Source organism: Pseudonaja textilis, chromosome 13 (assembly GCF_049901715.1).
Source record: "Pseudonaja textilis isolate UNSWEBS1 chromosome 13, rPseTex1.2, whole genome shotgun sequence".
In the NCBI taxonomy this organism is placed as follows: Eukaryota; Metazoa; Chordata; class Lepidosauria; order Squamata; family Elapidae; genus Pseudonaja; species Pseudonaja textilis.
The window spans coordinates 19,886,107-19,909,923 of record NC_142002.1 but is presented as its reverse complement, the minus strand read 5'-3'; the positions used below and the strand labels follow the sequence as shown (position 1 = coordinate 19,909,923).

The 23,817-nt window shown below is 45.8% G+C and overlaps 1 protein-coding gene across 8 annotated transcripts in view; it reads right to left on the bottom strand.

Moving 5' to 3' along the window:
* Nucleotides 1-23,817, bottom strand: part of TJP1 (tight junction protein 1) — a 131,629-nt gene that overhangs the window by 96,316 nt on the left and 11,496 nt on the right. For 4 of the 8 annotated variants that reach the window (XM_087941671.1, XM_087941676.1, XM_087941673.1 and 1 more), the window contains exon 1: nt 21,030-21,158. Coding sequence is in view for 2 of the 8 variants with exons in the window: in XM_087941677.1 (XP_087797803.1) it covers nt 21,030-21,162 (133 nt within the window). In the remaining 6 variants the exon portion in view is untranslated. Of the gene's footprint in view, nt 1-21,029; nt 21,163-23,817 lie in introns of those variants that run through there. The other 4 variants (XM_087941677.1, XM_087941687.1, XM_087941689.1 and 1 more) reach the window with 2 other exon arrangements.

Genomic DNA, 23,817 nt, shown 5'->3' with positions numbered 1-23,817 from the left:
GTCACAATGACACTGAAAAAAAGGGACTAAGACAATGCCTGGCAGCACCGTAGCGTCCCTAGGTTCACATGATTAAAATTTGGGTCCTTGGCAACCAGCATAGACTTAGAACTGTTGCCCTGATTGGGGGTCCAGTCAGAGGTGGGATTCAGCAGGTTCTGGAGAACCGGTAGCAGAAATTTTGGGTCGTTTGGAGAACCGGCCAATCCCACCTCTGACTGGCCCCGCCAACCCCATCTCTTCTCCGCCTCCCATCGAGTCCCAGCTGATCGGCTGGGTCTCCTTTGGTTGCCCTGCACAGGAGAACGGAGCTGGAAAGCAGGTTAGTGGGGTGGGGAGGGAATGGGGATTTTGCAGTATCCTTCCCCTGCCACGCCCACCAAACCACGCCCACAGAGTGTCACACGCACCAAGCCACGCCCACAGAATGCCACACCCACAGAATGCCATGCCCACCAAGCCACACCCAAAGCTGATTGGTTGGGTCTTCTTTGGTTGCCCTGCCCAGGAAAACAGAGCTGGAAAGCAGGTTAGTGGGGTGAGGAGGGAAGGAGGATTTTGCAGTGTCCCCTGCCACACCCACCAAACCAAGCCACGCCCAGAGAACATCATGCCCACCAAGCCGCACCTCCAGCTGATTGGCTGGGTCTTCTTTGGTTGCCCTGCACAGGAGAACGGAGCTGGAAAGCAGGTTAGTGGGGGTGGGGAGGGAATGGGGATTTTGCAGTAACCTTTCCCTGCCACGCCCACCAAGCCACGCCCACAGAACCGGTAGTTAAAAAGTTTTGAATCCCACCACTGGGCCACGTATATCATCATTTCCAACCTTTCCGTGTCAAAAATGTTAAAGGCGAAGAGATAAAAGGGTACAAACTGAAACCGAAGGTTAACACGAAGAAGGAAGAGAACGAAAGGCAGGTTTGCGATCTTCACCTGGGCTTCCTGGGGAGATGCAGAGGACTTCCAAGGGTCCAGGGGGGTCTGCAAGAACTGCCCCTGTCTTTTCATGACACGTCCCAGGAGCTTTGCACGCTGTCACTGCATATCTCTTTTTTCTCTGTCTTGCAGGGTATCGGCACAAATGTTGACATTTTTTCCCCCTGACAGTCCGTATTACTGAAGGTTAGTCACAGCTCTGAGCCAAAATGAGAGAGAGAGAGAGAGAGAGAGAGAGAGAGAGAGAGAGAGAGAGAGAGAGAGAGACTGGCCAGAAGATCAGGCAGTCTGAGGAGCAATTAATTGGATGGCTGGAGGGTGGGGTTGGGGGGAAAGGACCACGTTTCCTCATGCACGAATGGGATTAGAACCGCAGGCGTGTCTTCGCTAGTTGTTTATTTGTGGAGTCCTCACTTTTGGCTCACGGCCATGGTTGACAAACAAGCCGCTGAAATCTGTCACCAAACCATCCCCGACTTCGAAGGAATCATGGATTTATCAGCGCCTGAACGAAAACATGGATGGCACAACCCTGAGTGTGGAAAGTCCTTCCTCCCACCGCACCTGCCGCCTGCAGTAAGTCAACTCGGTCAACAGCCGGAGTCTTCTTGAGAACATCTTGGGATTCTCCTCCAACGGATGGTGGGGCCTCGTACGGTATGACGATGGCCAACTCTTCAGGGCTCTCAAGAGAAGAGAAGAGCTGCTGTTCAGGGCTGAATGGTGGGGTCTTGGGCGCTCTCTGGTCTTAATCAAGGAACCACCAAGAACGCTCACTGCCCCTACCAACTCTGATAGGGCAAGCCCCTTGTAGGTAGACAGAGAGCAAATCCCTCTTACTTGAAGCACGGAAGATGTTACTTAGTTGGGTCATGAAATGTCTACAAGAAAACAGACATGCTTAGAGAGCACCAGGGACCCCATGGTGGTGGTTGTTCTTCTTCTTCTTCTTCTTCTTCTTCTTCTTCTTCTTCTTCTTCTTCTTCTTCTTCTTCTTCTTCTCCTCCTCCTCCTCCTCCTTCTCCTCCTCCTCCTCCTCCTCCTCCTGCTCCCACCCCATCTCCTTCTCCTCCATTCCACAAACCCCTCTCTCCTCTAGCAAAGCCCCCCTTCCTTCCAGCACTGATGATGTGACCTCATTGGGTCGTGGAACGTCTGGAAGAAAACAGCCAAGCTCAGGGAGCACCAATTGACCCCGTGGCTCTCCTCGCCCTCCTCCTCCCCTCCACAAACCCCACTCCCCAGTTTTCAGTGACTTTTCATGCAGGGAGACAGGAAAGAGGCTGGCTGGGTGAAATATTCCAGCTAACTTTTCTGCCTAGCATTTTCTAGTTATGATGCCAAGATCACTTAACGTTTTCCTCCTTTCCATCTCTCCGTTCTTCGTTGAGTGGTACGCACTTTGTTAAACAGATGCAGACAAACCGAAGCACAAAGCTTTATAATGTCTGGTGAGGCCTTCAGCCTGAGTAGGTAGCAGAGGACCTTTTTTTTCCCCCAACAGAATGAATGACGCTTTCAGCTCTCTTGCACGACAAAGAAATCACAATGAACTTGCTATATTGTGGAGAGAGGGAGACAGAGACAGAGACAGAGACAGAGACAGAGACAGACAGAGAGAGAGAGAGAGAGAGAGAGAGAGAGAGAGAGAGAACTTTTTTATATTGAAATTCAGGGCCTGCTATTGATATTTCTAGCTTCAGTGCTGAGCCCTAATTCAAGGCCTGTGTTTTTAGGCAGAGCTAATGTTTTTGGCAGATGGGACAGGCCCACTACAGATTCCCCCCCCCCCCAATGCATATGGGATGGTAGATCAATTTCTCTGAAAAAACCTATTATTGTATTCCAGCCTTGAAGAGAAACATGCTTGGGAGAGTGGGAAGGGAGGGGAGGAGCAGGAAAGATAGAAAGAAAGAAAGAAAGAAAGAAAGAAAGAAAGAAAGAAAGAAAGAAAGAAAGAAAGAAAGAAAGAAAGAAAGAAAGAAAGAAAGAAAGAAAGAAAGAATGAAAGAAAGACAAAAAGACAGAAAGAGAAAGAAAGAAAAAAAGGATGGAAGGAAGGAAGGAAGGAAGGAAGGAAGGATGGAAGGAAGGAAGGAAGGAAGGAAGGAAGGAAGAGAAAGAAAGAAAGAAAGAAAGAAAGAAAGAAAGAAAGAAAGAAAGAAAGAAAGAAAGAAAGAGGGAGGGAGGGAGGAAGGAAGGACAGATGGACTTTGCGTGATTTCATGGACACATATCCATGTTCATTCAAAATCTGGGGCAAAGCTACAAAATTGTTCGCTTCTGCCTTTTACTGGGATGGTTCAAAGCTAACTTCCTCCACATTAGAACTCAGCCCTCAATTATAGCCAACTTCAGGCCAACGTTTAGTCAACTGCGACGCCAGGGCAAGGATGCTTGGACCTTTGCAGCCACTTCCTTGGAAGATATGGGAAGACGGACTTCACACCAGGGTTGTGAAGTATTATATCAGTAAAGCACAGATATCAGCATATCGGTAGCCCTTACTCAGCACCGGTTTACACCTGACTGCTAGGGCAACTGGACTAGAGACACCATCCTTGGCCACCCATTGGAGGATGACTTCTTAAGAGCGAGCTTGGGCGATGGCGAACGACAACACCAACCAAAGCATACTACAACCAAGAAGAAAATTGGCCAGCTTTTCATTCCAGTCTTTCATTGCAGCAAGTCATTCTACGTTCAATGACTGCTACGTTCAACCAGCTTGGGCAAATTATACCCATTGCAGTAAATCATTATTTTTCCACATCCGATGTCCAGCCTCCTCTTTGTTCACTCCTTCCCACCCTCCCCGGTCCTTTTTAGATGCTCTTTTCCCCACCATCTTCTGGTAGAGAAGGATCCATGAACTCCAGCTTCCAAAGACCAACATGGAAGAGAGGGATTTGAAGAAGGCATGAAATGTGGCCAAAGGCAGCTGGGGGCGGGGGGCTTTGGGTGAGGGCTTGTTTTTGGCCCATGCAAATCTTGGGGGTGGGCCAGAGACCCGCATTCTTCTTGGGTGTCCCACCCACACGCCCCAGGATCAGGAACGCGTGTGGGAAAGCCTATTGACTTAAGCCGCCACTGCAACCCTCCGGTGAAGCAAAGGTCAGGAAAAGAGAAAGAAAAGTTGACGAACCAACAGAAGACTGGAAGGCCGACAGGCATCCAAGCAACATTCGAGGCAGGCCACTCCTAGGAAGGGTTCAGTCCAAGCAGGAGGAGACAGTTTGCTCCTGCAGGCAATTGCTCCCGGCTACGCTCCACAACCATTGGCAAAACCAGGCGCAGTTTCTACCTTCACCCCGCTCCCCAATGTGGGCCCTAGGATGTGCACCGATGAACGCCTGCATAAACACGACCCTGGTTCTTCCTAGGCCCTGCTGCTAAAGGAGCGTCTTTTTCTAAAAGAGGCAATGGGGCAGATGTCGGAGAAATCCCACCTCTTCTCCTGGTCAAGCAACACTCATCTGAGCCCAGGGGACAAGTGAAAAAGAGTGAATTTAGCACCTAGCCATCATCTCTGAGCTGCTCCTATAGAAAGAGGCCTACTGGGTTGAACCAAAGATGGATGCGGTCCAGCATGGGTGTCCTGCAGTGACCAGTTCCACGCATCTAAGAAGCTTCCAAGCTGAGCAGGAGAAGCGTTCCTGGTTCTGGTCTATTTCACAGGTATGGAGATTTGGTATAAATAGTAACTCGGTAGTTTAGCCCCTTCCAGGCGATTGTCTAATTCTCTATTGAAGCAGACATAATTAGAGACTGATACACCCTCTGGGCAAGCAGCAATCTTGAGCTCTTAGCTTTCATTCAGGACATTAGACAAAAACAAGTTGGCATGTATCTTCTAAGATTAAGTCCTTGGATATAAAGCCCTCTGGCCTTTCCTGCTCTGATCTTTCAGAGCTAATATCCTTTTTTCTCCAGTTCTGAGTTTCTCTTCTTCCGTAGGAAGAACTAGAGGTTAGGGCTGTTTGTCCAGTCCTGGTACATCCAAAAATCCAGTGACATCGCTGCTTTCTTAACCTAAACACCATGGGAATATATTGATAAAGATAATTTCCCATTCCTTTGCCATTGCTCTGTACAGCAGAACAGTCCGTCCGTTCTTTGAAAAGACAAAAATCATGATTTTCCCTGCAGCTCCCAATTCGTGAGATGACCAGAGAAATCAACATGCAAGTTACTTTGCAGATACTTTGCAGATACTTTGGGCAAATTCTCTGACAAAACGGACGTCCAAGATAGGAGAACAGAAATGGAAATTTCTTATAGAGAGAGAGTCGGTTATAAAATTGGAGGCCCTGAGAATGTTTTGAATAAAGTAAATAAAAATAAACACTAAGCACAAGTTGCAACAGCAGGAATTTGATCAGAGAGGATTTAGAGTTGGAGCGGATAGCAAAAACCTGCCAAACTTGTATTCCTTTTGTATTTACAGGCAAGGAACATCCGATTTAGGACTGCAATCCCAATGTATATATTGGGAGCACAAGACGCAGGATGTCAAAACAATAGAACTCAGAAGGTCATCACTCAGCCCATTACCCAGGTCGTTACAACACAGGAGGCTGATAGACACACAGCCAATACCTCAGCCACACACGTTCTTATGAAAAAGCCAGCCAATCTGCAAACATCAACTCCATCAACCAATCAAGAAATGACAAGTATATATAGGGACACGGCAGCTCCAATCACGCTTTGCTCGCACAAGCACGAAGCCGAGAGCACCAGCCTGAAGATGGCGAGTGGGACCTCGTCAAAATATTGCCAAGATACTCTCAATCTTACATGGGAAAAGACCCGAACGCGCCAAGACCTGCATACGAAAACATAAATATATACATATTTACAGCAATACTTGGAACAAGTATTTCCATTCTGCAGGATATAATTTCCATTTTTCTATTTACAAAATGATTCTTGAATTGGTGGTGAAAACAATAAGGTTCTGATTCAGAATAAAACTGGAAGAGGCTTTGGAAATCTTCTAGCCCAACCCCCTGTTCTGGCAGGAAACCTTATAAAAGAGTAAATTTTAAAGCCTGATCACCCGTTTTTTCAACCCATAGACAAGTAAAGCAGAAACACAAACAGGCAGCACCCAATTCTAGACAGAAAAGAACAGCGCACGGGTGTAAATTTGTCCTGGGATGGTGAACAATGGAAGTGAGAAGCTACAGGTATAGAACTGTTCAGGTGAGGCAATGAGACAGCGGAGCTAACAAGTGGCCGGGACCCATGTGAGCAGCAAGGTTTCAGGACCCCGGAGAGCTCCAGGGGTGCAACAGAGTTGCTCCAACACCTCCTTTTTTATAGCAGTATCTTTCCAGATGTTTTGGAACACCATTTTCAACACGTCCCTAAATACTGGCCAGTCTGACAGTGGATTGATTGACCGTTGTCGTTTATATAGCTGCCCATGTCACACAAGCGTCCTATAAAATTATGACTTTGTGAGATTGGGGCGGGGGGATGGTGGGCAATGCCACAAATAGAATAGAATTCTCTATTGGCCAAGTGTGATTGGACACACAAGGAAATTGTCTTGGCGCAAATGCTCTCAGCGTACATAAAACAAAGGATATATTCATCAAGAATCATAAAGTACAACACTTAATGATAGTCATAGGGTACAAAAAGGAAACAGTCAATATAAATCATAAGGATACAAGCAACAAAGTTTCTGTTAATGTAAGCTTACAACAAACTAGAATCGGTTCATCCCAATGTGCTGCTTATCTGGATTGCCTCAAGGCCAACGTAACCCTCCCGAATGCCACGGGGATGTTTCATGACCATGAATCGTTGGTTGCTCATGCCTGGGGAACATCCTTGAAGAAAAACCAGTCCAAGGAGCTGCCATGAAGGCAATTCAGAAAGGCAGAGCATCAAACCAGTCTGCTCCATCCATCTTGGGAGAACAATGGCCGTTTGTCCGCCTGGCTCCCCTGACAGATGGGTGATGTGTCATCCCAGCCTTCTATTGTTTTTAAGAATGACTCATTTTCTAAGAGAGCTTTTATCCCAGCCCGTCCTCCCCTCGCTCGCCATTTTTTTCCTGAGGACTCATCAGATTCCCTTAACGCTAACCTTTCCAGGATGCGTTATATTGTTCTTTGTTGTGCAACGCAAGCACACACACACACACACACGCTCTCGCCCGCAAGTGCCTCATTTATTTCTGCCTCTTTTTAAGCCTGCCCATTTTTTTTGGTCAAAAACCAAAGCAACTATTTTTAGACAACCCCACTTATCTGCTAGCAAAGCCGTGGGAATCACGAGTCCTGATGGGCCTTGGTGTGTGTGTGTGTGTGTGTGTGTGTGTGGTTCTGGGCTATACTGAGCTACTTTTGAATCTCTCCAGAGTTGGAGGAGGGCACTGGGGGGGGGGAGAATGCAGAAAAACAGAAAGGGTACCCCAAGGTGATCTGGCATGATTTCTCCCCCTCCCGCCACATCTGGGAGCTTGAATGTCGAGTACGCCAGCCTCTGCCGGGGAGTTGGCAAGGTCTTCCTCTACGTTACGTGTACCGTAAGACAACGCGGCTGTGTCAGGCCTTTCCGTCGTGTTCCACGCTCATTTGCCGGGTGGCGTGTTTGAGATCTCTGCAGGATCTTTGCGGAAATCAGAACTTGCTTCCAGGTCACTTTTTCGGGAGGCCTCTTACGATTTCTATGGACTGTTTCCCGGTATGATTCGATTGCTTATTGTGCCCTAAAACTATCATTAAGTGTTGTACCTGATGATTCTTGACTCCTGACGAATGTCTCTTTTCTTCTATGTACACTGAGAGCATTTGCATCAAGACAAATTCCTTGTGTGTCCAATCACACTTGGACAATAAAGAATTCTATTCTATTCTATTCTATTCAATTCTATTCTATTCTATTCTATTCTATTCTATTCTATTCTATTCTATTCTATTCTACTCTACTCTACTCTTATTGTACCCTATGACTATCACTAAGTGTTGTACTTGATGATTCTTGACGAATGTATTTTTTCTTTTACGTGCACTGAGAGCATTTGCACCAAGACAAATTCCTTGTGTGTCCAATCACACTTGGCCAATAAAAGAATTCTATTCTATTCTGTTCTGTACTATTTTCTTTTCTTTTCTATTCTTTTTGACTCCATTCCATTCTATTCTCTATTCTATTTTGTTATATTTTCTTTTCCATTCCATTCCATTCCATTCTATTCTCTACTCTACTCTACTCTATTCTATTCTATTCTATTCTTATTGTACCCTATGACTATCACTAAGTGCTGTACCTGATGATTCTTGACTCTTGACAAATGTCTCTTTTCTTTTAGGTCCACTGAGACAAATTCCTTGTGTGTCCAATCACACTTGGCCAATAAAAGAATTCCATTCTATTCTAATCTATTTTCTTCCCTGGATCTCACCCTGACCAGGTTTCTCCTTGCAATGGTGCCCTAAGCAGGGACAGCCTCAGGCCACCCCCTTGATCGAAAGATGGGCTTTTGAATGTCAGAAGTCGCAAACTGCCCCAATGGCCCCCGCCTACAATTCCTCCCCGCTGCCCCAAATTCCACACTAGCCGAGGCCAACGCTCTCCCTTGTGGCTGCAAAACACCCAGGCTGGGTCCAGAGCGTCAGCCCTTTTTCCTGAAGAAAGCAGAGTAAGATTAATGGGGTGTCAACCTCCAGGAAGATGCTATATGTTAGCGAATGTTCTGCCGTATCATCAAATCCGTAATTTATTACAGCTTGCATCTCGAGGAGTTTGGGGAAATATCCGTTTGGATATGTGGTGCGTAGGGGTGTGTGCTCCTGCGAGTGGGTGTAAGGGGACATGTTTCACAGCCTAATACAAGTCTTGGTCAACTTATGACTACAGTTGAGCCCAGAGTTACTGTCATAGGTCAGGTGTTAAGTGGACCACCAGGGATCCTGCCTGGTTTTATGTCCTTTTTTGTGGCAGCTGTTAAGTGAATGCTGCAGACGCTAAGCGGACCTATTTTCCACAATAACGGTGGAGCCGGCGGCACCCAATGCCCCACAGACCAGAGCAAAAAAATCCAGCCAGGTGTGCTCGAGTCCTTCCTCTCTGCCCTCCTGCCCCGGGTTCGACTCTTGACTTCCACCCCGAGGCATTTCAGAAAGGCAGCAGCTCCTCTTAGCATCTTTGCAAAACGAACAATATTCAGGAAGCCATTTCCGGTCACTATTGTTTGGCCGCTCTGGACTAAAAGCAAGAGGAAGGAAGTCCCTGTTTTTTGAAATAAAAAGAGACCAGGGCAAATGTCCAGCTACAGCCAGCTGCATGTCTTTGCTTCGTGGGGCAGCCTGGGTTAGCCTCCCACCTTCAAACTGGATCACCCGATGTGATGACCCGAAGGGTAGCCTGATTGGGAGTTAGCCTGACTTTGGGCCAATCATCAGGAGACTCTGAGTTCTAGTTCTACCATGGCCATGAAAGCCAGCTGGGCCCATTTGACCCATCACCGGGAGACTGGGAGTTCCAGTTCCACTTTAGGTATAAAAATCCATAGGTGTCTTTGGGCCAGGCCCTCTCAGTCCACCTCACAGGGTTGTTGTTGTTGTGGGAAAAAAAGAGGAGGAGGAATTAGCCTTGTGTGTGCTCACTGCCTTGAGTCGTTTGTAAAAGAATAATAATAATAACAAAGGCGGGATACAAATAATAAATAAAAATTATCTTTTGCTTTCAGTTCCTCTCTGCTCCACAGCCAGCAGTCTGTGGTTGAGGCTCCCTCCTCTGGCCAAATGGCGCAGGAGCCTTTATTTCTTTATTTGCATTTAATTTTCATTTCTTTCTCTTCATGCCTCTGGGGACCCCCTCCCCAAGAACAGGATCGAGCCCTGCTCCATCGCTTTCCCAGTCAGAGGACGAGGCCTCACACCTGGACTAACTTTCAGCCCTGTTTCCTCATCTCTCGGGAGGGGGAGAAGGGGCTGTAACCCCCTCCCTAAAAAAAGAAACACGGCAGGAGGTACATTTTCCTTGCGTTGCCCGTTGCGTCGCCGTCGAAGCCAAAGGACGCCCACCAGCTGATGCATTGCAAAAGAAAATCAAATGACTCCGTTGAGCAGCTACCACACCCGAGCAAACCAAATTTGCTTGCTCTTTGTGGGGGGTTTGCATCGCGGGCTGGCTGGCTTCCTATCCCGAGCAGGCCAAGCGAGAGTCGAAGAGGCTTGCTGCCCCCAGGCGTACCGAGATGGCAACTCCGCAACTCCGGCTTTGACGGGTCCCACTTTGGAAAGGCTCCTCTGCAGCGGTGTGTCAGTGTGTGTGTGTGCAGGCACGTGCCAGCCTCCGCTCTGCAATGGGGATTTCCCTGATGGAGGAGGAGGAGAGTGCCAATCACCCCACATTCACCCCGCAAATTGAACAGTCTAGAGCTGAACCGCCGTCACCTTTGCGCTTAGCTCACCGCCACCAAAATGAATAATCACAAAGGGGGAAAAATAAAAAACGGATCTTGGAAAATGAAGGAAGGGTTACGACACCTGGCGATGATTAAAGATTCTCGTGAGAAAAAGTTTTCCCTTTGTGGGAACATTTTTGTTTTATGTGGGCCAGGGGGGGTAACCTGAGTTTCCTAGGGCTGTGTGACTACTAACACACATCCTCTCTCTCTCACACATACACACAGACCTCACAGAAGTCGGTAATTTGGCTGAAAACAGACAGGCTCTCTTGTCAGCTGCTAAAAGTACAAAGAATGCTTAAGCACATCAGCTTAAGGGGGGAGAAAATAAGGCCAGGACATATGACTTAATCAGAAGCTGTGCCCTGGAATAATTAGAAAAACAACAGCGCCTGCATGACTTCTGGTTGTTAACCAACGTTAAAAACTTCTGACATTCTTTAAATTTCCACCCATTTATATTTCATGCGCTTTCATGTACTCTTGTCACCCTTTGAGTCTACTTCTTGGGCTTGCGTAACCGACTGGCATTGTGCCACCTCTGCCTGGCTGAACAATGAAATCGGCAGGTAGGAGAATTCAGGTCTGCAGGCTTTTCTGCACGATGCAGAAGAGAAGACACCGAAGTTTTAAAACCGTTCTTGCAAAGCCAAGCAAAAAAGACCCCGCCAGAATCAACGGCCTCGAATCGCAGGTTGGTAACAGCAGCGCGATTCCCGTTAGGTTACGTTTTCCATTTTCAATTATGTATTCTTCCTTCTTGCTCAGGATTCGAGATCCTGCCTGTCCCTGGCTAATGAGCAGCATCGTTCAACATGCTGCTCAAAGAGGCGAAGAATATAAATACAGATAAAAGCGAAAGGTAGAGATAAGCAGCGCCCGACATCCTACATCGGTTTTTGGATTTGATCGCTTAGAAAGAAATCTTGTTGGAATAAATATTAAGGCGTGTGTGTTTATTGTTGGTGCTTACAACCAAATGAAATCCTCCCCAAACTGTATTTTAAAATAAGAATTGTAAATAAAAGATTGTAAAATTAGAATTTCCACTATCCTGTTGGAGCTGAAGAAGCTTCTTGGATGAGAAGCAAAACGTCTTCAGAAATAAAACAAGGACGTTCAGCTGCCTCCTGAAAAAGCACCATCCAGGACTGGGATGGCTGAGAATCTCTACAGACATTTAGGATTTCCTCATTTCTTTCCTCAGTTCATCTGGCACCAAGAACAAGGGACACCTGTTTCATTGTCACCATCTTTCTCAGAGTTGATCACCTTCCACCTACCTGGCTGGTTGTGATTTTTTTCATCAAAACCCACTGATGTTTAAAGGAATCTGATGTAGAGGTTGGGTAACATCTGGTTCCACTTGCTCAGAAACGATTTCCAGAAGTGTTTTATAACCTGAAAAGACAATTGTGGTTCCGTTGAACTAATACATTCAGTCACGATGTTTACTGCTCAGCAAGAGGTTGCCTGACAGTCCAGGAATAGCAACGGAAGCTTGTTTTGAGTCCTTCTGCCCCTCCAGATATCGCTGGTGGATATTTCTCTTGCTTTTTTTTTTTTCTTCTTCTCCAGAATTCATCCAGGCCTTTTGGAGATGAGAGATCCAGGCTGTTCTCCTTGCTGCCTTGATGACTAATTTCAAATGTTTGTGATCGCTGAGCCAAAGTTCAGAAGAGAACATGGCGGCCTTGTAGGCATCACAACAGCTACCGGGCTTCCGGCTAGGAAGGCCAGCAGCGAGCCTGAAGAAGGCAAAACCCTACAGGAGGTGGACTTGAGGGACTGGACTTGCTCAGCAGAAGAGGAGATGGACAGGGCTGTGCCGTTGATTTGTTCCAGCCAGTGAATCTCATCACAGTTGACAGGATGGCGAAGTTTGGGAGGCACATCTCTCTTCCGAAGGACAACGGTCAGGAGGAATCAACGTCAACGTTTTTAGAAAAGAGGACAAGAACTCCGAGCGTGACATGGGGGAGATCATGGGGCGGGAGAAAGCAGGAGGGGATGGAAATCACAGGCCAGTCCGACGTGAGACATGTGCTACTCATCTCTCCACCCTCATGCTGAGAAATTGCAAGAACTGTTGGAATCAATTGCAACGGTTGATGGATTCAATGACCTCCATAGCTCCTTCCTTCCTTCCATCCATCCATCCATCCAATCTTCACAGAGTCGACCTCTGATGGTCCCACAGAAACCATTCTAAACACAGTGGGATGACAGAACTATGCCCCAAAGATTCCCAGTTAAACTTGTTCCATCCAGTCTTGGAAATATGGCATTAAAGGGAAAACTATTCCAATAAGTTATCTAACGTTGCCTTAGTTTTTTCCCTTCCTTTTGTGGGGAAGAAAGGTGCTTCAAAGTTGTCTTTTAAACGAGTCCAGAATCAACAATGAAACTATGGCCTGATTTCTTTGATTTCAGCTGTTTTTTGAAACCCATGTCAAAAAGCAAGTTTGGTTTATGTTTGCAGTCTTCATTTGAGCAACACATAGACCCATTCACATCCGTACGCAAGCCTAAATGCCAAACAGGAACCTAGAATTGAGATGGGTGGGCTACACCTAAAGATCTTCCCCAAGTCTGAAGCACCTGAATGACCTTGGCTGACCTCAAGAACAAATTCAGCATAGGCCACCCTGGTACACATTGAGTGCTGAGCACCCAGGAAAAAAAACAAGAGTTATAGCCTAGATAGGGTGTTCTGGGGGAATGTCTTCTAAAAATGTGGTGGCAAACCCCCTTTTGGGTTGACTTCAAGAAAACTCCAAGGAGACGGCTACAAAATTGCAGGAGCTGAGCTCAAGGAAAATGGAAATGATGTCTTTCTCAAGAGGGTAGAAAATAAGCACCAGAGAGATGAGCCAACGGAGGCCCTGTTGAACCGGCCTTTTCTGCAACATGCGACAATCTAGCCAAGGTCATTCCAGGATAGACGAACATATGCACGCTTTCTGCACATGGCTGGCAAAAAATACGGTGCGTCTTCTCTTCTTCACTGGAATGTTACTCACACCATCAGCCAGGAGGGGCAGAGAAGGCTACGGCAAGAAACCCAACCTTGACTTAGCTGGTGCATCACATTTTGACACTCAGCTCCTGATGCAGAACTTGGAGAGAACTGGAGGATTGTTTTCAATGGGGATCCTGTTGAGGTGAAGGCAACTGGCTAGGACCACTCCAAGAGGACAGGAGGAGGTCCTAAAGAGATCTTTGGGTAGGATGGGGAGACCCCAGATCGCCAGCTGTTCAAGAAGCCAAGTTTCCCTAGAAATGTTGGGTCACCCAAAAGACAGAAACAAAGCCAAAAAGCTAAATCTACGTGTCTTAGGAAAGGGGCGCAAGCCAAGCCATTTAAAAAGGGTCAAGATAGTTTTCATAAAAACCTCGTATCCTGGCACGTGGGGTTGCCTCCCCATTTTTAATTCGTACTTTGGGACGGGTTCTCTTCCCTAGAAGCCTCTTTGTGGTATGGATGATTTGCAGGCTCTCATTTTTTTCTCTCTCTCCTCCTGGCAGGTGAGGAGAGAAACGGTTGGCTTTTCTGCTGGAATACCGAAAACAGCGATGCCCAGATTTCAAATCCTGGAACAGGCTCGGTGGAAGATTTCCAACCCACGCACCCCTTCCCCCCCATCTTGGCATCTTGCAGCCTAGGAGCGCTTAGCTTTCATTTTCTTCTTCCTGGAACGATTCCAGTGCAGAATTTGTGCGTGTGTGTTTTAATTTCCTTGGAGCAGGTAGAAAAGTCCACCCCTGGAAATTGCATAGGTATGCCATGTTGTATTGCTTCTTTGTAAAAATAAAAAAAAGAGGGTGTGTGTGGATCCTATAGAACAACAGAGCAGGGGTGCCCAACTATGGCCCCATTTAACCTGTGGACTTCAACTCCCAGAATTCCTGAGCCATGGCTGGCTGGGGGATTACGCGAGTTAAAGCCCACGCGTTGTAAAATACCCCTGTGGTAGAGCGTTCATTTCTCCAGAGTTCAAAGAAGTGGTGTGAAGATATTGATAGCTAAACTTACAGAGATTGTTGTTCCAATCAGTCCAGCAGTTCCTCCTTAAGTCTTGACATGAGGATCATCTTACAGCATGCAGTTTTTAGATATCCACATTTTCTGGATCTCAAAATGCCGCGGATGCTATGTCCTAGTTCAGGAACCGCAACGAAGGAATAAGACATTTTCACCACTGCGATGAATCTCTGGATTCGTACAACTTTGTCCGTCGCTCAAAGGGTTAAGATAGATCCTACTAATGCCCCAAATGGATTTTTATTTCAATAGCTCTTTGATCTCCAGTCTCTCTGCAAGGGATACAAGAGAACTTTTGAAGAAAACGTGTTCTTTCCGAAGGAAACCAAAATACAGAAATCTGTAAACACAATGACTCAAAGCAGGAAGGCATTTATTATACGTTCGTTGGCTCTCCTGTTCAATCCAAACATTTTGCCTGTGCGAGGAAGTGATAAAAGAGTGTCTCATACACACACACACACACGCACGCACACACACCAAGAAAACAAGAAAAGCCATTTATTACGGGCACAACCCAGGCCCACACGTAAGCACTTTCTCTGCGATGCCCGGAAAGTCCAAATACCCCCTATCCTTTTAAATAACATTTGCTCTCTTAGCCAAGTAATGTTTGAATCAGCATTCCCGGCCCACATAAAAGAGATTAAGTTGTATTTTTAGCCAATAAATTTGATTTATTGATCTTTAGACCTAAACTCCAGGGAGCCCCGAGCAGAGAGAGAGAGAGAGAAAGGGAGCGGAGCCATCGCTTAAACAAACAAGCGGGAATATTACCACTCCATTAAAACAAATAAATACTTCTGTTTTTATAGACCACTTAATTTTAGAGCTCCCAAAGAGCTGGCACGCAGCATCGAAGTTCTTCTTTTAGAAGACAGCCCTGTCTTTGGATTCTCATTTCTTTTGACCCGCAAGGATCGTTTTGTAGTTCTCTCTTGTTCTCGGGCGTGTCACTGTAGCCCGTTCGGCACGTTTTCCTCTTCCCCGTAAACCTGCCAGGACGCATGAAAATAAATCCCAATTCGCTCCTTCTAATAAAACAGAGAAGCGAGAGAGAGAGTCACTTCCCATCCATGGGAGAAGAGATTTTAAAGGACCCTGGCACAGCCTCTTTCGGGAAATACTGACAAAAATAGGGTATGAAGTCTGAATGGATTTTCTGCTCCATTTCCCGAGCGAAGACCCTTCTTGGCCTGTCAGTAGCTCCTGCCGGATCCCCACATTTCATTCAACCTTCTCCATCTGGGATCCTGGCTGTGGCAGCTTTCCAGCGATGTCAGCAGGACTCACATCTGGAAGGTCAAGACTTGCAAGTACATCAGCAGTTTCCAAGAAGTAATAGAGGTTGCCAGCCTGTCCCTACCTCCAGCAGTTTAACCTCAGATCCGTATCAACCTGGATCATCTCCCGCCTAAGGCCGGTGGAAGCTTATACGGCTTGGCCTCTAGAGACTATCGAACTAGACCAAACATATGTATGAGTCATGACATTTCTTCCCCCCAAGAAAAACGCCTTATCTCCTCCCCCTTTCTCATTTCACTCTTTTCTCCCTCCCCTCCCTCCCTTCAGTTACCAAAGGGTAGGATAGCAGTCTAAGAAGTCGCATGACTCTTTGACAACTGGCCGCCTCATCATTCAGAACCAGGACGGAGTCAACAAGATTGAGTTTAATGGAGGAGAAAATGCGAAGAGCGAGCTGCCAGTTTCAATGGAGCATCTCGGGCCAAAAATTACAAAGATGAGCATTAGAGTAAGCCACAAAGCTCAGGTGGAGGCTGCAGGGTTGTCAGGAGAGGCTGTGAGGAGGAGGAAGAGGGATGGATGGATGGATGGATGGATGGATGGATGGATGGATGGATGCAAAGGTTAAAAATATCAGAGCTGTTTTATGCTGGTCCAACAGATTTTTCCAGACTGGAAATAGCATAAAAGTAGGATAGAAAAAATCCACTTTTTCCATTCCAGCCGTTGTAGGATCTTCCCCTGTAGGTCTCGTGGCTCACTTTCGTAGCTAGGAGTTGGAAGCACCCTATGGCTTATTTTGGTTTTCTCCCATAATTCAATCTGCTCTAGGAAGGGTCATTATCTAGGGCCAGGTGAGACCCGACTGGCTGATCAACTGGTCCCAACTAGGCTAACAATACCTGATCAATAACTGATTGGTTAGGATTGAGTAAGAGAATGAATATAAATTAGGTAAGGATGGAATATACTTTTGAAAGATAATTACAATGTAATGACAACGCAACAAATGACCAATGTGATATAAAATACCAATTAGAATCGCAATAAATATACATAAGTAAGAAATGTATGATATTATTATGTGCACAAGATACATGTACCCAACCGACACACTGGAAAACTGAAAGATGGTTTTGTTTTTGTTACAAAAATAAAAAACTTAAAATAAAACACAATACCCATGAACTCCTGACATGATCGATTTCCTGCTTTTACGGACCTAGACTCGGGACAACTTCTAAAAATAAACAAAAGCACCCAACGATCAATAGGAGACCATTCTCCAAGCTGGAGAATTCTGGGAGTTGAAGAGACTGAACAGGTACTTGTCTGAAATGGTTTAGGGTCTCCTGTTTGAGCTGGGGGTTGGACTAGAAGACCTCCAAGGCCCCTTCCAGCTCTATTGTGATTGATTGATCTCTAAGGAAAGGCCCAGAGAAGAAGATGGGTCAACCTATTTTCCAAAGCCCCTGAAATAGGACAAGAAGCCACGGATGGAAACTAAGCAAGGAGAGAAGCAACTAAGGAAGAATTTCCTGACAGTGATAACTAGTGGGAGGGTTTGTCTTCAGAAGTTGCAGGTGCTCCCTCACTGGAGGCTTTTAAGAAGACACTGAACCACCATTGGTCTGGAATGGTATAGGATCTCTGGCTTGTTTGGATGGATTGATAGACACCCTGCTCAGATCTTCCAGGATGACAGAAAACTGTCAAAGCAGCCATCACTTCTTGGCTAAGACAAGATTTATCCAGGACCTAAAACGAAGAGAAAGCACCAGCTTTGCAATCCTCATCTAGCCTGGTGCAATGAAACGACGTTCTCCAGAACCTGGAATGGACCCATAACTTTAAGCAGAAGCTTTTATTCATGGATTTCACCAATAACTTGCCGTGTTAACTGCTAAGTCCCAACAGTTTTGCAATGGTGGAACCATCCTATAGCGGGGGAAAAAATTCATTTCTGTCATTCCACCAGCGATAAAATAAATTGGGGCCAGGCGGAGCCGATTGCCCTTCCTTAAATCAGGTTCATAAGTTTAATCGGAGGCAGAGGGAGCTGAAAATAAACTATTCAGGTTTATAATTCACAACAACATATTTGTCCATGCAGTTGCCAGGGGAAAAAACAAAAACAAATTTATCTCCCTCTTTCTAACAGCGAGATCGTATTTTTAGCCTTTTAAAATGTGCCACTGAATTCTAATTAACAGCAAAGCACCGAATACCTGAAATCAAAGCCTGTGCTTATTTAAAACTTGAAGAATTTTTTTAAAAGGCGAGATGGTTTTGTTTAAATCTTCAGGGTCCTTTGAAATTAATTAACCCTTAACAACATTTCCCCTGGGTTTTTTTGGAGAGGGGGGGCAGCAAAGTTTCTGTGATGACCCAAAGGGGCGTGGCACAAAGGCAACACAGTCAGATAATCAATCAGTCCTTTTATTAGTTCCAACTTTGCCCCCAATGTCCTGGTTACCTTCTGGCTGGAGAAAAACTCTCCCAGGAACAGCCGTTGGCTGCAGAGAATCAAGTCCAAAACGTGGTCAACACAAACTGTAACTTAAAGTCCAGTCAAGGCAAAATGAGGTCATTGGTCCATCAGGGCAGGAGAAGGAATTCCAGACGTGAAGACACGGCAATAACTCAACATGGGAAGACGCCAGGAACACAGATAAGCAAAGTCAACACAAGATAAACTCACGTTTGTTCCCAGCCAGCTGCCACACTCAGCATGCATCTCTTTTAAACTCTCTTCCCAGCTGTGGCTACTGAAGGGAATCAGGGCCCATTCCTCCCCCATAAGCCAAGCAACCCAACCAAGGTCACCACAGAGGTCTCCACCAGGCCAGGAAGTTTTCAAAGCCCATCTCAGAAGGTATCACTCAACTAGAGCCACAGTCCCAATTGTACCAGCTTGAGCCACCAAACAGGGACGCTGCCACCCGACCTACAGGCACCCTTCAAAACCAGGAGCTCAGCTGCCCAGTTCCTCCACCGAATTCCAGTGTGTCGAGGCACCAATGCAGCTAACCAGAAACCCAACAGCAGGACTTGCAAGCAAAAACTTTCTCCCCAAATTGCTGCCGTTCAGGCCCATTTAACAGCATACATCATTCTTTCAACAACAACAACAACAACAAAAACCCAAGCCAGAGAGTAAAATCGTCGCCACACATCACCCCAAAACTCTGCAAGCATTTCCTGTGAAGCCACTTTTAAACTGCAAGCACAGGGTCACCTTGTGATTCACATTTTCCCAATTTTTCTAATTTATTCCCAATTATTCTTATTTAGGAGGGGAGAAGGAAGAACCTGCCCTCCCAAGTACTGTTCTGCCAATTTCCTCATTCTCACTTCCAAAATGAAGATGAAAAACGAAACATTTCAGCTAAGGCCTTTTTCTGATCAAAAAAATAAATGTGCGTTGGGAAAAACGTATCTTAGTTTTGTGTTTTCTTTGTACAATTACTTGCTATTGTTTGTTTTTCAGTATTTCTAACAATTTGAAGACCAGCCAGAGTCGCTGGGAATCAGCGTATATTTATTAGCAGGGTTGGTGGCAAAATCAGCCAGATGTTCAGGCTGGATGTGGTCCTGAGATAAAGCAGATGTTGTCCCCTCGTGTTACAGATACCGTCGCAGGATGGAAGCTGTTCCAAGTCAAAGCTGCCTTTTTGGCAATTGACTGGCGGTGGTTTTGTCCGGACTTAATGTATTCAACAGCAAATCATTCAGGCTTCCTTATATTTGCAATGGGTAAGCAACTTTTCATGCTGTAATCCTGCAGCTACTCAACAGCCAACAGCCCCGAGTCCTGACCTGTTTGTCACCAGATGTGAAGGAATTCCAACACCTTGCGTGGTCCTCGTCGATTCAGGCGACAACCCATCCAGTATGGGCTTCTGGGAGTTACGTCTCCTTGTATTGTTTGTGTGGGATAAATGCTCTTTGTTCGTCTCCTCTGATGAGATCTGCCTCATCTGGCATAGCCCTCAACTTCCTCAGAGCACACCATCAATCAAACCTTCTTTAGGGTCACAGACCAGTGGACCGCAGAGCACACAATTCCCACAACCACATCCGAGCAGTGCATTATTATTATTGTGATTTTGCAAAACGGATGCTTGGAGATGATGAGTATGTTTTTTTTTTTCTCACACAAAGAACGGCTAGATATATTTTAGGTGTTCCTTGAAATGTCACAGGAAACGAAACATAACATTTTGTCTGTCCCGAAGGAACTATTTTATGAATTTAGCAGGAGTTCTTTGAAAAGCCAACATAGAATTGGGTCATACAGTTGTTACTGTAGGTTTCAAAAAGCAAAGCACTTGACAATAGGATACCTTCGTAAAGATTTCAGAAATCGATTAGCAGCAGTGACTCTGTAAGAACAGAGTCAAGATTATTGCTATTTCACTAATTATTGTATCTTTATTAAATTTATTGGCCACCCATCTTACCCCAAGGTAACTTTGGATGGCTTATAATAGTATAAGTTCATTGGAGCTAGGCAGCCAATAAATAGATCATAATAAGATAATCCCAAAACATCTGGAGCATCGTTTGAACACCATGGGTATTGACAAAATCCCCATCCCAGGTCCTCTGGAAGGCCTCAAAAAGTGAATAAAAATGCCAAATCCAGTCTAAGCGTCTGGATGACTGTGTAGTAACAAATAATAATAATAATAATAATAATAATAATAATAATAATAATAATAATAATAATAATAATACAACTGGAACACCACTTGAACAGCCTCGGCATTGACAAAAATCACCCACCAGTCAACTGCAAAAGGCAGTTTGATTTGGAACAGCTTACATCCTACAATGGTGCCGATAACTGTCAAGCCACAACATCTGTCTATCCCAGGTCCTTGGGTAAGGACTGAACAGCTGGACAAAAATGCCAGATCCTGTTTAAACATCTGTCTGATTGTGCGGCCAACGATAATACGATCGACTCAAAGGGGCCCGGATATTGCCCCAAAATTCATGCTTGCTCACAAAGACACGCTGATTCTCCTAACCACTCCCTGCAAGTAGAAAAGTAGACCCTCAAGAAAGCCATGCTGATTTTCCACGGTCAGTGATTTCTTTCCCCTTCTTTCTCTCTCTAGCGGGAAACAATTCAGTCCTGACTTTCTCTCCCTGCGAGCCTCCAGAAATAGCTTTCGCACCTTGCGTTGCTCGTGTGCAGGCGCATTAGAGGCGCATGGCTGCCCCCCGCCACTCGGTTGGGCCGCCCCAAGCACTAGGGCGGCTCTCCGCTTCAACCGACCGACCGACCGACCGAGATCCAGCTGTCGCTCTGCACAAATCGCTCCCCGGAGGGGCGGGAGACCGAACCAACCAGATACTTACATTGAACTCACAGAAATCGAGGCTGTCCAGACTTTTGCTCCGATGGATCCGGCCTTTTATCCTTCTTAAGGAAGGCTTTCCCTGGCTGATGCTACAATTCGAACCACTGGGGTTTTCGGAAGAGGGGGCGACCCTGCAAAGAGATATAGGGAGGGGTTGAAAACTGCATTTTAGGATGGGTTTCCTTTTGGGGGGGGAAATCAGTAGCCTCCAAGGCTTTTGCATCTGGGCAGAAATCAAGCCTTAAATACCAGGAGGTGAAAGAAAGGGGGATGTTTATGAATAAATACATTTTCCTTCTCTTTATCCCACCCGGTTACACCTGCCCTTCGACTGGCGCATCCCCCTCTGCTTGGATTTTAGAGCAGGCCCCCAAATTAGGAGGAGGAGAAATCGCTTGCTTGGTAACGTCCCACAAATATGGACAAGAACAACAAATACCACCAACCTAATACTTATAGAAACAAGCAGGTTTCCTTCCTTTTTGGCTTTTTTTGTGTGAAGGAGAATGACAGGATGATATATGGGTTTGATGCTTAGGAAAAATAATAATTAGATCATAGAAGAATGGAAGATGTTGTAACCTTAGAGTAAGAGGTTAGTTTAAATTTGCAAGGGTTGTAGAAAGAAAATTGGAAGTCTTCCCCTTCCCCTTTTCCTTCCCTCCCTTCCCTTCCTTTCCCTCCCCTCCTCCTTCCTTCCTTCCTTCCTTCCTCCTTTCCCTTCCCCTTCCTTCCTTCCTCCCTCCCTTCCTTCCTTCCTTCCTTCCTCATTCGTTCATTCATTTTTACTCTGAGAACCATGCGATTCTGTTGACCTTCCTTATACCATATGCAAAACACGTAGTCCACTGATTGATTCATCCACTTAAGACTGTGATACTCACTCATCCATTATACATGTAACCTGTTCTACATTATTGAGTTTTATTACATACTGATCATTGACTGCAATAAAGGTTTTTCTTCTTATCACTTGCCTATTACACAAAACTCTGCTGGATGCTAATTCCTAAATAATGCTGGACTTTTTTTCCCCTTGGCTTCCCCACCCGTGGATTTTCATCGTATAATTATTCATAGGTATATGATGTAAAAGAAATAAGCAAATGCTTCAACAATGCATCCAGGGTGATTCATAAATCTATGGCGGGACAAGGCAGAATACAGAAAATAGAACTTGCAAACGTTAGTGAAGAGAAGTGGCCAAACCTGGTGGGGTGGAGTGAAAAAAGGACTCAACCTAGAATCCCTAAGTGGCCACAAGCACGCTAAGTCCAGCCTCTCTCGACTTCCATTGACCCTTAAATAACTCCAAGCAAGTGCTAACCATTAGTTAAGAAGATTCCTGCATGCAGGCTTTTAGCAATAAATCAGTTTAATTGGACCTTCACCTGTAGGTCTGATCTTTGGTGCCCAACGCCATCCATGCTTATGAAGTTCCACCAGACCCGTTTTACACATCCACAAACATAAACTGCTTGTAGAAAAACAAGATTTACAACCTCTCTGAAAGTAACTGATGATGCTCAGTCCCACCGGCCAAAGAATTTTAATGCCACCCTAGAGGAAAGTTAATAGGGTGATGGATATTCTTTTATATACATCTCTTGCCTTCCTAAAGAGTTTCGCTTTATATCGATGCCAACCTTCTGGCAAGGAACAAGGGAATTTTTTTAAAAAAAGGCCACACAAATTATAGGAGGAGGGAAGGCAGGACATAGAGTTAAGCTTCACTTGAACGTTAAGCATTCGATTAAAAGAAGAAAACCCAATTCTTTCCTGAAAATTAAGATGGTTGGTTTCTAGTCTTGGGAAAGCCTGAAGGCCACAGTGTCTGCCTTCATTGCCCCTCACTTCTTGTTACATTCCCAGGAACGGTAGGTAGAAGGTTGGATGCTATGCTCTCCAAAGGTGATCTTCTTAAAAGCCACCAGGGTGATGGAAGATCCAGTTTAGCAAGTATGATTTGATAGCTCTACCTTCCAAAGCACCAGGAGAGAATGAGGAGGATGTTGTTTTAACCAAGCCTTCATGAGACAGTAGCAATCACACCCAAAAGCCTTCTGTTTTATTTCGACTGCCGTGAAGTATTTGCATTCACAGCCCGTCATAAGTCCCAAACAGTTTGGGAATAGTCCAACGGAAGTCAGCCACAGTCCTTCGGGATAAGGCTGATAAGCACCCACCTTTATCTCCCTTGAAAGGCTGCCAACGACTACATTGCCAATTAGTTATACAAGGCCAAACGGAGCACAAAGTCCACATGGAACTTCAGGTTTCAAACTGACCAGAAGGAACGAAGTTGCTTCCTGCAAAGGCTCCTGTCCCTTTGCTCCTCCTTTATGTCTTATGGGAGAGCCAATCACCTCCAAGCCTTACTCCCCGAGTCGCCCCTTTTGTCTTAACTGTTCTTGCCTTCTGGCAGCTCTGTGCAAGCGCGCACTGGGAACAGGCTCCCCCTGTTCCTCTGCCTCACTGGTATCAGATTCTGGAGGCTCTGGAGTCAGCACTCCACTCCCAGATGGTCTTGGCTCCATCGCTGCATCGGATGCAGGATCCTTGTCCGAGTCCTCCCCAGACTCCTGGACCGGCCCATGTTCCTCCCCACTGTCCGACTCTGCTGCCAGCTCCACAGGTTACCAGTGGGCCACAACAGATATCACTTTTGCACCTTCCGACCCTCAATGCGCTCTGAGAACTAAAAATGATGGACAGCTATTTGCAAGCAATGGTGGGTCTTTCAGAGCCTACAGTGACTCATCCCAGTATGACTTTGGAAAGCCTAC